This window comes from Choristoneura fumiferana, chromosome 14 (genome assembly GCF_025370935.1).
Source record: "Choristoneura fumiferana chromosome 14, NRCan_CFum_1, whole genome shotgun sequence".
Taxonomy (NCBI): Eukaryota; Metazoa; Arthropoda; class Insecta; order Lepidoptera; family Tortricidae; genus Choristoneura; species Choristoneura fumiferana.
In genome coordinates this window covers 10,065,093-10,079,421 of record NC_133485.1, presented here as the reverse complement: position 1 = coordinate 10,079,421, position 14,329 = coordinate 10,065,093, and the positions used below count along the sequence as shown (strand labels likewise).

Sequence of the window (14,329 nt, the reverse complement as noted above, 5' to 3'; positions counted from 1 at the left end):
GTATCGATGTTCCGATAAAAAACCGGACCGCGAACCGTGGATTTTTCAACGCTGTCGTTAATTACTTTATCTTTTCTGAATGATTTATCTAAGGCAGATATTATCTTTCGGAATGCCCGTCTCAATTGGCTGTTGATAATTGAAACATTTACTATTATCGATGAGATGAGAGTCAAGACGAAAGTAACAAGTTGGCAATAGCTTGTTTTTTGGGCTCCGTACTTCAAAAGGTAAAAAATGCTGAGTCAGCGGCCGGTTCACTTTTGCGGGGACAAAATCGTGTATGTATTTTCATGTTTTCTTTTATTTTTGTTGTTGATTCTTATTTCAAAATTTTGTTGTGTTTGTGTGTCTTTGTGAATGTGAATAAATGTCTTCTTTCTTTCTTTCTTTATGTCCTGGTATAAGAGCAAAAGAGACACCGATCGACTTTGCTGAATTAATCGGATCTCAGGCTGAAACAACACATAGACTATTTTATATCCTGATCTGATGGGATCGGGATTGACACAAGTAAAAAAGAAAAACCTTAATCACTTAGTTTAAAAATACGGTTTTTGTACGAATGCACTTCATGCGTCGTAAGTGAAACCGCGATAAAATTTTTGGCGATTTCCGATTAGAGAAATGCTGGAATTTCAGTTCAACAGCCGAATCTAATGGTTAACGTGAGTAAAACTGTTAGTAAAGACTAGTTTGGTAAATACAATTCTAGAAAGTTCAATTTGTCATGCAAATAAGGCACAATTGTAACAATAGGTTCGTTTGCAATACTATCACAGAACAGACACGAGATGAACTTGAGCCTATTCGTGGACCACACATGTCGCTGCGATAATTCAACGCTCTAATGTTTATAAATATGTACTAGGAACTGTTACGGTACTATTTCATGAAAGTAGAGTTGTTTTTGATTGTCAGTGAATTAACAAGGGATAAAAATGAATTAAATTAAATTGAAATTCATCTATGTTGTTTTTGCGAAAAAACTCATCTAACCTTTTTCCCAAAAACAATATAGAAATTGTGGGCATTGTGGCAAGAGTGTGTATTTACTCAGATTGTTAACTCTGTACAGTGTAGGTACAGTCAACGTCATAAATAAGTGATCATTTCTGTAATTTGTCGCTTTCAGTCGTTACAAAATTTCGTATGGCTTTTCAAACATGACGTTAAAGTGACAAGGTACAAAAGTGATCACATATGTATAACGTTGACTGTACCTACATGTTCGTTTACACTAAAATATTTTTTCCTTTTAATATTATCCAAGGTCAAAACTGTTTGTGGTGTCCAAGAGGTTGGAGTATTTTGAGATAAGGTAATAGGACAGTTTGCTCCAACGTTATTTTTATAAGTTGTCAAAACGTGATTCTCCCATAGATTTTGAATGGCAATAAATATATGTGACGTCATTTAGTTGCCAATTTAGTCGACAATTTACTTGTTTGAAAGCGTGTAAATATCTAGGGAAATATCCTGTAGGCATTGTTGAACACTAGCTCTATGATTCCTACGCAAATATAACACAATGATTCCTTAATTGGCTTTCTTCGAGCTCTGACTAAGTCAAAACCAAAACACGCAATAACTACATAGAATTATAAATAATGTTCTTAGTACTTTTAAGACTTTCTTTACCTTTTAACTTGGACTTAAGAGGAACACCAAAATGACATTATTTAACCCAGAAGGTCATATCAAGAAGTATATACTGGGAGAAGAGAACATATTGTGGTAATGATTCCACCGACAATAGTGCAGCTCTCTAAAATTTTATGCTGATGACTTTTTCGTTCTTCTTTTTAATAAAGCTGTAGCTTGATAAGGTCACTGAACTTAATTAACGCTACAATTGGCATATCTAATCTAATGATAAGATGACTATGACTAGTGGCGATTAAAAAGCTTAGAGCTACCTACATCCTACGAGTACTAACACATGTAAATGCGAAAGTTTGTGAGTTAGTGAGTTGTATTTTATTACATTTAAGCGGCTAGACAGATTTAACTGAAATTTGGTACCTATGTTGAGGCCTGCCCCGCTGCCCATTGACATCCTTGGGCTACAACAAAATTCGAAAATTGAAGTTCGTATCGTACCGTCCCTGTCACTCTCGTATTAAAATATGAAGTTCGAATTATGCACTAGTAAAGGGCCAGTTTGCGATCAATTTACGCCACCCAGTTTGTGCAGGTTTCCTCACGATGCATGTTTTTCCTCACTGTTAAGTTCGTGATAAATTTCAAATGTAATTTCGCACATAATTAAAAAGAGCCCGGATTTGAGCCCATCATCTGACTATAAGGCCATAGGTCAAATTACTAGGCTACCACGAAACCGCTAGTTAGAGACTAGGTAGTTGGCGATAAATAAAGCGCAGTAAATACCTCCATAGACACTACACCATCCTATTCCAACAATAAACTTTTATGAATGGACCCCAAATGTACAGGAAATGTAATCAATTACTTAACTCTAAGTACTTACTGTAACAGTTACTGGAACAAGTCATTTGTCAAGTCATTGTGCTATTTGGCAATTGCAATTCAATTTGCCGTATTCGGAAGAGCTACTAAAGATGACAATACGATTGGGCGTGGATCTTATCCGCTTAAAAATAGATACTTACTACCTAATGCTTACTACATTAGAGGTGAGTAATTATTAACGATTTTTTTTTTATTAATATCAAGCAACAAACTCTATATCTGCATTTTAAAGGGAAAAAAGAATTGGGTAGATTCCGGGGTTAAAAATATTTTATTCTGTTTAGTTCGTGAGATAGATTATTAGCAAACGTTGATTACGTATTTTTTATCACAAAGATGGCGCCTGTCAAAGTTCGGGAGTGGGTGCCTGCAGGGCTACTACGAAACTCGAAGTTCGTGTTGTGCGGTCCCTCTGACACTTATACTATTTAGTACGAGAGCGAGAGGGACGGTACGATACTAACTTCGAGTTTCGAGTTTCGAGGCTATAACGCAACTTTTTTTGGTTTTGGCGTACATGTCCAATATTTTTTGATAATCTAACTGCCCATTACACGTTTATGGCAAAAGAAATTAAAGATATGATTACTCAAAAAAAAAACATCCTTAACCCTTTTTTTAAAGTCACAAGACTTTGATAAAAAAAAAAACATAAAAGTACGCATTTTTTATCAAAATTGTTTTGATGTGTATTTTTCTTTATAACCAATCATCCTTGCCTTGACCCGAAAATAATTATCGACAACAAATCTTATTGCTGAGTAATAGTTTGACCGACTCGTGCAATTTGGACCTTGTCTTAAATGTTTATCTCTTTAGACGCTATAAACTAACGATTATCTAAACGACTCATTATTTATGCATTTAGTCTAAATGTTACGCTATAAACTTAACAAGGGCAATAAATATATTTAAGCAATTCAGCACCCTCTATGATAATGAGCGTAAAAGTTGGGAAAGCACATGACACAGAGCTAAAAAAGTGATGGAGATGACATTATACGAAAGTTTATAAAAAAAATATCAGGAATGTTAAAAGAAGAAGTTGTAATTACTTGTAAAAGTATGGAGCAGCAGAATTTAATCCTATTAATATTATAAAATGCGAAAGTTATTCTTTGACGCTAAAACTGCTGGATCGATTGATAAAAATAGCCGTTGCCCGTGCCTCCGTCCGCGTAGAATGCGTTTACCGCTATCCCTAGGGAACTATGCAATTTTCCGGGATAAAAATATTCTACGTCTTTTCCCGGGACTCAAAGTATCTGTATCCGAATTTTACCTCAATTAGTTTACCGGTTTAGACGTAAACAGGTAACAAACAAACAGACGTAACAAACTTTAGCATTTCCAATATTAGTGGATTTAGTATTTAGACGAAATTTTGTATGTAGATAGCTACTACCTAGCTTTTGAAACAACCCACTTTTAATCGCTAATTATATTCCGACGGGATCGGGATAAAATCTTGAATCTTAATCGCTGGTTTTAGGGTCATAAAATTTGACATGTTTGTTTCTAATCTAAGGTCAATGAAGACAACCATGTAATTTTATGGGGATTCCCAGAGATAGACGTAACTATCGTAAGGTGGGGGTAAGTAAAGTACTTGTTTATACTTCGGGTGGTCTTTACCAGTATATAATCTAGTAAGTAGTTCGATACTTCATTTTATACTTCCATCAATTTCTTGGTTCTTGGTGTTGACATAGAATCCTGGACCCGTTTCAAATCCGGATCGCCTACAACGACACGGTCCAGCCATTCATAAATATCACCACGCAATTATGCAATATAAATTAACTGCCTTTAACTCTGTTGCAAATTAAAACGTTAATCTGTACCTATAAAAGAGTAACTTAACTAACTTCTGTTGTAAGTTTGGAAAAATAAGACTCATTTCAATCACTAGTTATATTTTATGATCTGATGCAGAACACATAAACATTGTCGTAAGTGTGGCCATAACATAAATCTTCGTTATAAACTAGAGACACGTTATACAAACGTATACTTGAACAATTGGTCGATGATACCTTTAATTTTATTACGATAAACACAGATCATAAATTGTAATTTAATTTTGAACCCAGGAAGTCTTTAACAATTGTTAAAGACGATATGACAATTGTTTCTATATTCTATTGTTATCCTCACTGAGACGAAATATGCACTTCCATTAATACGATTGCTCGTATTCTGCATAGCTCTACTGTTGGTTGAAAATATGCGCGTTGTACGAATTAAACATGTCAAAGGACGCTTACATAGGCAATCTTTTCTCATTCATATTAAATACCAATCTCTATAAAAAATAAAATCAAAATATGTGAGCCACCTCCTCACGTGTTTACGGTCAAGATATGTCCAACAAATTTTATTGCTGATCAATCCGGGTTAATCAGTGTGCGTCTCTCAAATTAAACAAATAAAAAAAATCTAAGCTACGCACATGTAAACCTTTGTACCTAATAGCAACAACAGTGTCCTTGAAAACTTCTGTCAGGTCCTTAGAATCACCATCTGGCAGCGGCTAAACTATATAGAGATACTGCCACACTCGCAGTTAGTTAATGGACCATCAAATTATGACAAAAAACACACAATACATTATATCCCGACAATCTGTTAATAGCCCTCATTAATTGTTTCTAAATGTGGCAGTCAAAATACTTTGCCAAAAGTTCACGTTGTTCTAAAATAACATGTGTTTCGGTACTTACATTACAAAGAGGAACACTAGGGCCCCTTGACAAGGCATGTTGGATGCTGGCACGGTTTCACAAAAGTATCACCACAGAATATCACTATTTCAATGGCACGACACACTGAGTCATACACCGGCTTAGCACTTTATAGTTGATTGAACTTTGGCAAACTGTTGGTTGAGTTTTTATGAACTGTCAATATTAACAATGTTGGAGGGAAAAACCTTCGCAAAAAATGTTCGATGAATTAAAAGCGGAGTTGATTTGCATAGATGTTTGTTTTAAAATTGGGTCACGTATTCATTTTTAAGTGACATAGAAACACACGCACATAATATCTATGGTTCACAGTTCACTATACGAGTAAGTACTATTATCATAAGCAACAAATTTTCTTCTAATCACCCATAACTATTGATGAAAAGAAGCGAAGTTTTTGCCATGGAGTAATTTTCTTTCCTGCTCTTATGTAACGCCATCCTGGTCCATTGTTTACGATTCACCCAGGAGCGATCTGCAATAAAAGGAAATGGGAAAATTATTCATAATATACATTTAATGCAAAAACTTATAGATAAATGCCATTTAATATACTAGGTACGGTATAAACAAGTAATCACGAGATGGGTTTGGTTATTAACCGACTTCAAAAAAGGAGGAGGTTATAAGTATGTTCCAATGTTTGTATTTTTACAAGATTTTACTAACAACATCTGCATAAATATCTGATTCGAAGTGTCAGATATTTTTCCTTGCTTCGCTGTGGCAGATATTAATGGTGACTATACTCGGTATGGAAGCAACCGGTCCGTCTCCAATTTTAAAGAGAATTTCGACCTATTTTTAGTTGTCTGATTAACTTAGGTACAATTTGGTAGAGACACGAAATAGAAGTCCATGTAATAAAACTGTGGTAGATAATCTAGTGTTTTGACAATATGGCCACTAGAGCAGTGGATCGTGGGCTTGAACCCGGGCTCACACTTTTCTGAATTCATGTGCAAAATGACCATTGTTTATTAGCTTTACGGCAAAAAAAGTCCAGAAACGCTAGGTACTTTGAATTAAATGTGCGTGCCTGAGTTGCCACGTGTTTCTCTACTATTTTAGATTTTGCATATGGATTTTCCTATCGATAAAGATAAGGTAGTCAACACTTTCGACCGATTGCGATAAGTTTCGACGTGTTGGCGTAGTGATGTTTTAGTATTAGATGCACAGAACGCATAACAAGAAGAATCGAAAAAACATGACGTGCATGAAAAAACATGATATATTTTTTTTTCTTACTCGAGTCTATAACGAAGTTAACTGTAGGTTATTACATATAAGTATTGTTGAAATGATATTATTATTGTTCAAAAGATTAGGTACATTTATTTGGTGATAACACGAAATAACGTGTTCTCTTTGATAGCCTGAAAGTCAAAAAAATGGAGACATGAATGCCGAGAGGAGGTGCAAGTGGATGCCACTTCCTAAACGTAATAAAAAATGTACATAACAAGAATAACATAATACATGTTTAGAATCAAACCTAATAAATAATAAAGTTAAATGGCAATGCATCTCCTTGGAAATAATGCTGCCAGCTCTATGATGGAGATATCGATCGTAAATGGAAATACACACGAAAACATTTTTATTCGTCTTATTATTCTGTTCTACGGCTAGATTTCTATGTCTATGTATGGTCGGAGAATGTCTAGTATGCCTTAAACATGTCTTGTTTTTCTTCGGGTCGATCTCCTTGACATCGCGTTGCATACTTAAATTTAAAAACGCAGCGTGTAAATACAAGCCATTTGATTAATAACAGTTGCTAAAACTAGTAGTAGTAAGTATAAGTAAGTGTGTAGATACGGTCAACGACTTTAATTTATGAGCCACCATGGAACCATTTCACAGTAAACGTCATAGTGACATTGCATTAGTTAAAAAGAAAAATCGTATTGACTTTTCCTCAGAAAAGGTTCCATGGTATCTAATGAATTAAAGTCCTCGACTGTACTAATATAGTCTATAACTGTTATATTTATGTGTTTTAGGACAATACATATTTGCAAGAAAATCGTCTACGTATGTAACAAGTTTAGTAAACATATTATGAATAGTAAATAAAGACTTTGCTAATTTTTCTTCCAGGTTAGAACGAAGCCTGTTAATACCATCACTTGGAGCATAACGTACGGGTGGAACAGGGCAATAGGTAATATAAATATACAGGTAAATTACCAGTCTAAAGGGAAATTCCATTGCAAAAGTATGTATGTATGTATGTAAACTCTTTATTTTACAAAAGAAAAGAAACAAAACAATTAAGAAGCTTTGTGATACTTGTACAAAAGCGGATCTCTACCAGTCAACCTTTGAGTAGATGAGAGGAGTAATCAGTTAGGGGCCGACAAAGAGTGAGCTTAAGAGTCAAAAATAGTGGAAGCTAGTGGAATAGTGGTAGGTGGAGTATTTTAAACAATATAATACATAAACTGCAATATAAATAAAAAAGTTAATTAATTTTAAAGTTAATTAGATATACCTATTTTTGTTAAAGTAATGAAGTAGTGCGGCGTAGATTATTTATGAAGCATCCTGCGAAAGTTTGTGATTTGTGTGTATGTTTGTAACTCTATCACGCTAAAACTTTTGACGGTTTTGATATGTGGATAGCTGGACACGGGCTATATACCATGGTTCTGACGGAATGACGAATGACGGAATATCGATGTGCTTGACCCATTTGTACAGTCGTCAACATCATAAATAAGTGATCACTTTTGTACCTTGTCATTTTAACGTCATGTTTGAAAAGCCATACGAAATGGTATACTACCTACCGACTGAAAGCGACAAGTTACAAAAGTGACTTATATATGACAAAAAGTGTGGGTTCAAGCCCAAGGTTCAATAAAAACCTACTCATCAAAAATAACATAATAAAACTCAAAAATAACCCCAGGTACTCATCAAAAGTACCTAGGAATATTTTTTATCCCCAGACAGTTTTAAACATTAAAAAAGGCTACTAACTACTGAGTTAAAACATAAAATTTGTCTAGTTCTAATAAGCCCCAAGACTTTTTTGATGTATACAATTATTATATTTGAAAAATATTGCCGCAACGGAAGGATCTCAATAAAGTGGGATTACACATCAAACACCAGCGCGGATAGACGCGTGCGCGGGCCCCATCTAAAAATAAAAAATCTCAAGAAATGCCAATAGATCGATCAAACCTTGACGTGAAACAAATAACACAGCTTATAAATCTTTTCAAAACGTGTCAAGTGAGAGTCGTGCCTACTCTCCAAGGGTTCCTTACATACAATTTTATTGACTTAAGCCGAAATAAAACGCACTTTTTAATGCTTGTTTGGGGATGCCTTCAGTTTTGTTCGTATTTCTTTTATTAAGTTTATGAAAAGGATGTGGCTAGTCTTTATTAAAGGCCCTTTTTCTATCTGTATTGTCCCCCGTTAGGTAGGGCTCGTAGATTAGGTCCCCACCTCTGAGAGGAACGAGGGATATGTAGGGACTAGGCTGTATACCGCTGGCAGGTGGTGAAACTGACCACCTGGCAGGCTAGAGTTACAGTCCCACTGTAACTTGGTAAGAGCTTAGGTAATGGGGATCGACGCGCGTGACTCTAAACTCAGTTCAAATAAAATGGATATTTCTTCAATTATTTAGATTTATTAGAGCTTATTAATAGTTTACAAAGATAGTTCCAGCCGCTCAGGCTGTCGGGCGCAATCTGTGTGGCATGTATACCGCTGTCAATCGTCTTTTTAAAGTCAAATTCTAGAAACATACAATATAAAAATACTACCATTATACATAATAAAGTCAATCTATTAAATGATATTATAACGGATAACTCACGTCTTAAACCGAGTTTAGCTCGACATGTTTCGGGCTATTTCGTAGCCCTTCCTCTCAGGAGCACGCGACTTGGCGGCTGCCGCAACATGCACACTACGCGCCACCGCTCTGCTCGCACGACTGTCCGACGAAACTAACACCGGCGCACAACTACCCGCATTTTTATCGTCATTTTTATTATCAATATCTAATGTAGGGTAGCACACAACACTAACAACATCGCTCCGTAAAGGCACGTTCACACCAACCGATGACGCAGCACGAGTATTTAATACTGTTTTCCAACTCGGGGGTGCCGACCAACCGCAATCCCGGTTAAAATTCGGATGACGACTAATCTCAAAAGGAAGAAGGAGAGGAAGGGCTACGAAATAGTCCGAAACATGACGAGCTAAACTCGGTTTAAGACGTGAGTTATCCGTTATAATATCATTTAATATGAGTGAGTCTCACAGTAGTTTCATGTTCAAAGTCAATCTAGCTTTCACCACCTGCCAGCGGTATACAGCCTAGTCCCTACAGTACTTATTTGATTGACTCCTCCACTACCCGCAACTCTAACGCTAACACTACGTGTACAAAAGCAATGTCTGTGACATATATATGTGACTAGCGACCCGCCCCGGTTTTGTACAGTTGTAACTTAGATAAAAAAGGCACAAAATTAAAGAAAGTCTATTTACAGGCCGAAGAACGTTGCTACTTAGGTATATACCTACATGTACAATATTTACAAACTACATTATAACCCGTTGTGTAGTTTAAAAGATCTAAGCGTACATACATAATATAGATAGCAGGGACAGACGATGGAAATGATTTTTTTTTAGACTAAATATGTAAAGAAGATCAAGTGGAAGCTGCCTTCCGTCATTTTTTTTTAATTTAAACTTAAAAAACTCAGGGTTTTTCAGTCAATCTAAAATAATTACCCTGCCGCTGAAATTTTCTGGAATAATTTCGAGTCACTATAACCCTGTGACAAAAAGACAGCGGAACCTTAGTTTCTAAGTACCTAATAGGGTCTCGGTGGCACTTGATGAACACGAAACCCTAATAAACAGTGCATGGATGTAGCCGCCAGCTCTGTCAGCGGATTTGTGAAGCTGAGATCATTATCTGGAAGATGTTGAAGATAGAACGGTGAACTGCACGAATCGCTTGGAAAGCCTAAATGTTGAGGAAGCTTGTAAAAAATAAAAAATAAACCGATAACTTATGCGTCTTAAATCGAGTTTAGCTCGCATTTTAAGGAAAAGCTACAAACTCAATTTAAGACATGATTTATCCGGGTTTATTCTATTAAATTTGAGGGAGTGGCACGGTAGTTTCATGTTCAAAGCTTGTAAAAGTTAAGACGGTTTCTTTATTGTTAAATTAAATTAAATTGGCTGACCATTAAAATTTAAGAATTACCTCTACTGGCTTATTTAATAATGAATATGCAAGCGAATTTATTAGGGACACAGAAAAACTTTTATAATAGAATAGCAACGTTTTTAATTCACGAATTATCACATTCTACCTAATGTTACAAATAAATGATAATAAAGCCTTGACAGACTCAACTTTACAACAAATAAAATTTTGGCAAACTGCGTGTCGGGTCTGAGCCGCACGAAATAAAAATAAAAAAAGGTTATTCCGATTTAGTTCACCTTTGTGACCCTCAAGGACTGTTTGCCAAATTTCTCTCTCTTCAGTCAGTTAGTCAGCCACGATAGTATTTTACAGGTAGTAAATATTAAGATCAATTGCCGAATACACATTATTGTTACTACTTACAAAGTTCTTTCTCTAAATCAATGGATTTAAAGTACCAATTTATCATCCATGTGTACAGTAGCACATTTATTCAAAGCAGCAAAAACATAGCAATTTATTACTTAGTGACCATAAAAAATAACAATCGATTTACGCAATGAATCATTGGCCATTTCGACAGGACGTGATCTTATAATGATTGTAATAGCAGCCTTCTAGTTTATTAACAATCATTTTATAGCTGTAAAAACATAATGAGATAGCTACTTAACTTGTGTATGAGTAGTCGCACTGTATTTTTAAAGACACCTACGATATTTACGCTAGGTAACAGTTATAATTGTCATTTAATTAAGTAACGTAACGTTCGTTAAAAAAAACTGTTTTTTTTTTTGTAATTTCACAATTTTTTGTTCAATGACAGTTTTTAGTTCACTTTGAGGCAATTTTTTCGAAATTAATTAATCGTACAATAAATTGTTCAGCAAAATAAACTTTTTGTCAACTACTTACTACCGGCACATTTCCTTGTTCGGTTTATTTCTAATATTAGGCCTTTATTTAGCGAGTTATTGATATGACTACTTTTTTCACAAAAAACACGAATTGTTTTATATTTTTCTCCAAACATGAGGTTTATAAAATTTTCGTCACCTCTTTCAATAAAAAAAAATCTTCTTGTCGTCAATTTGACACAAGCCAGATGATGCCTCTGACAGCTGACTCGCGACAAGAAGATGGTAGGTACTGGGAAAGACTATTTCTGTACTTGACCGCTTTTATACCTACCTAACTACATTTAGACCCATATTTTAACCGACTACAGCTTACGAATGAAACAAATGCATTAAAGCTAGCTCAATTACTTGCTGTGAAATATTTTTAGGACAAGCGACAAACATTTCATTGATTCTGGCGTTATTTTGCAAGGATCCTTAACAATGAATTAAATATCTGCTATACCTTGCTGGGCTGGTCTATCCATGACTAACATTAAATTAAATACATAGCTTACGGTATGGCGAATTTTAAACAAATTTAACATTACTTTTTTGCTTTGCTTTCCTTCTAACCTTACTTTATGTATGATAGCTTTGTCACATAAATCACAATTTATTATTAAATTTTAACCACTGACATTATGTTTAATCAGCATCAAAATACAAGCTGTATTCAAAGGCACATTATGATTCTCTAATTGGTACATTATAAACCATATAAAATATGATTTCGTTATGATTTTTATGACACGTTTACCATATTGGTCACAGCAGAATTTAACGGTCCCTATAAAAATGTTTAATGACCAAGATGAGAACGACAAGCTTGTCAACTCCTACGCATCGATAATGAATACAATTTTATTGTTTTAAAGCGACTAAATTTTGCCCAACAACATATTTGAAACTAACCTGGTTTAGATTGCGTTATGGTTTGTAATTTCAGATGCGCTATTGATCTCTTGAGAAACTAAATAAAAAAGACAATGTACGTATGTGTAGTTTTAGCATGTATTAGATACGTTAAAATCGATTCTACAACTACAAATTCACCATTCTTCAACGTTTCAGCGTCAACCGTGTTAAGTACAAACTTTTTTTAAATAACAGATAAATAACACAATTTAATGTTCAGCTCAGTAGTTTTAAAATGTATGGTAGCGAAGGAGCATCACCGTAAAAAGTTGAAGTTCATTGATATACTCGTAGACCTCTGCAAAGTAATTCCTGATCAATCAATCATGATCAATAAATTGTGTATTTTAGTTAAATCAAAACTTTTTTAGCAGGTTATAAATTAAAAATGAGTTTATTGAGAACTCAAGAGTGTTTCTGGCCAGTTTGTAATAATGTAATAAATTATGAAATACGTAAATCTAATTTATTTTTCTTGCCATCGATATGTGAGATAAAACGAAATGTAATAACAATGTAATTCTAAATCAACGTGTAAGGGCCATTAATAAAGTAAGAGGCTGTTAGAATTGTAATATAGAACGAAACTGCTCTTCAGTGCGAGAATTCAAATGTAACAGTGCATAGATGCCATGTACGAGATATCTTCAATTTATTTACATGGGTTAAATTAGGGATGTAACGGAACTTCACCTTCATCTCCGCTTCCGTTACTATGAAACTTCCGTAAAAAATCGCATCCCCGTATTTTTTTCAAATGTGTTGTAAAAGAGGTTTATTTACGTTGACATACAATACGCAAGGAGCGCGAATACAAACATTGGAAAGCGATATAAAGCCGCAAAAGTGGTTTGTAAGTTGCTATTTTGCCCTTCTAATTTTGATTAATGATTAATAGTTTTAAAAGAAGTGTACTATGTACAGTCAACGACAAAGATATCCATTGTTACGGCCTAAGTTACAAAAAAACGTATGAATACACGACCTTAATTTTAAGTCTTTAAAGTCGTTTATACATATTTCTGGAACTTTGGCAGCATCAAACTCTTTGTCGTTGACTGTATGTATGTATTTAACTACTTTAAAGGAGAAAAATTACCTACTTTCTATTATATTCATAAATCATAAAAAAACACTTCCATTTTGACCTCCGCTTCCGTTGACCTCTGCCTCCATGGATGTGTAACTCTTCACCTCCGCATCCACCTCCGCTAAAAAAGCCTTCGTAACAACCCTAGTTTAAATAGAGTACTCCCGTAACCCGACCTCAAGGCAGGGCTACAAATCAATGTAACTGACATTTCAATTTGTTTATTGACACGTTTTTAATCTTCCCACATTGTATATGAGTTCGGAAGCACTTGAGTATTTGTCTTAATAAATTTCTTCCATAGTTTCGAACACCCTGACATTGTGTGAACATGAGCCGGACTGTAGGAACCATAAATCTTCACTTGTTTTTTAACTGACGAGTGACGACATATCATTTATTACACATATCGAATTAGTTTGAATTAGGAGATTATGTAATTGAATGTTGTTTTTTTATCGCATTTTGATGCTTTCTAGTCGAAGGTCAAGGTTGAATGAGTTTTGTTTGAAGAAGAATTAATTTTCATTAAATATTACGATTGTCTGATTTTTTTTACTTCCGGCATTTGCACAGGTACGTCCCACTGCTAGGTATAAGACTATGAGAATATAAGCGCTTGAGATGTAGTTCACACGCGGGCCCAATGAGGATTGGGAAGTTCACTCGCACCGTAGAATTGCTTCGTGGGTGTATGATAAGGCTTCATAGCCAATATTCCTCATAGCCAAATTTTCCGAAGAAAGGATAAATTTATTGGTATCTGAAAGAGTAGGTACCTAGATAATCTGTATCATTACTACTACACAATATTTTATTTGAAAGTAAGTTCGATATAAAATTAGGCCATCTTGTTAATTAAACCGTTCAATTATTATTATGCAACATAATTAATTAAACATTTGTATTTCAATTGATACATTACCAGAAAACTATACAATGATAGGTTTGCCATGACCGGAATTAAAAAGGAATG

General features: G+C 34.8%; 1 protein-coding gene across 4 annotated transcripts in view; it reads right to left on the bottom strand.

The window, feature by feature from the left end:
• Positions 1–14,329, bottom strand: part of LOC141435103 (ADAMTS-like protein 4) — a 441,311-nt gene that overhangs the window by 417,677 nt on the left and 9,305 nt on the right. For 3 of the 4 annotated variants that reach the window (XR_012452115.1, XM_074097656.1, XM_074097658.1), the window contains exon 2: positions 5,217–5,715. Coding sequence is in view for 3 of the 4 variants with exons in the window: in XM_074097656.1 (XP_073953757.1) it covers positions 5,217–5,254 (38 nt within the window). In the remaining variant the exon portion in view is untranslated. Of the gene's footprint in view, positions 1–5,216; positions 5,716–9,084; positions 9,251–14,329 lie in introns of those variants that run through there. The other variant, XM_074097657.1, reaches the window with a different exon arrangement.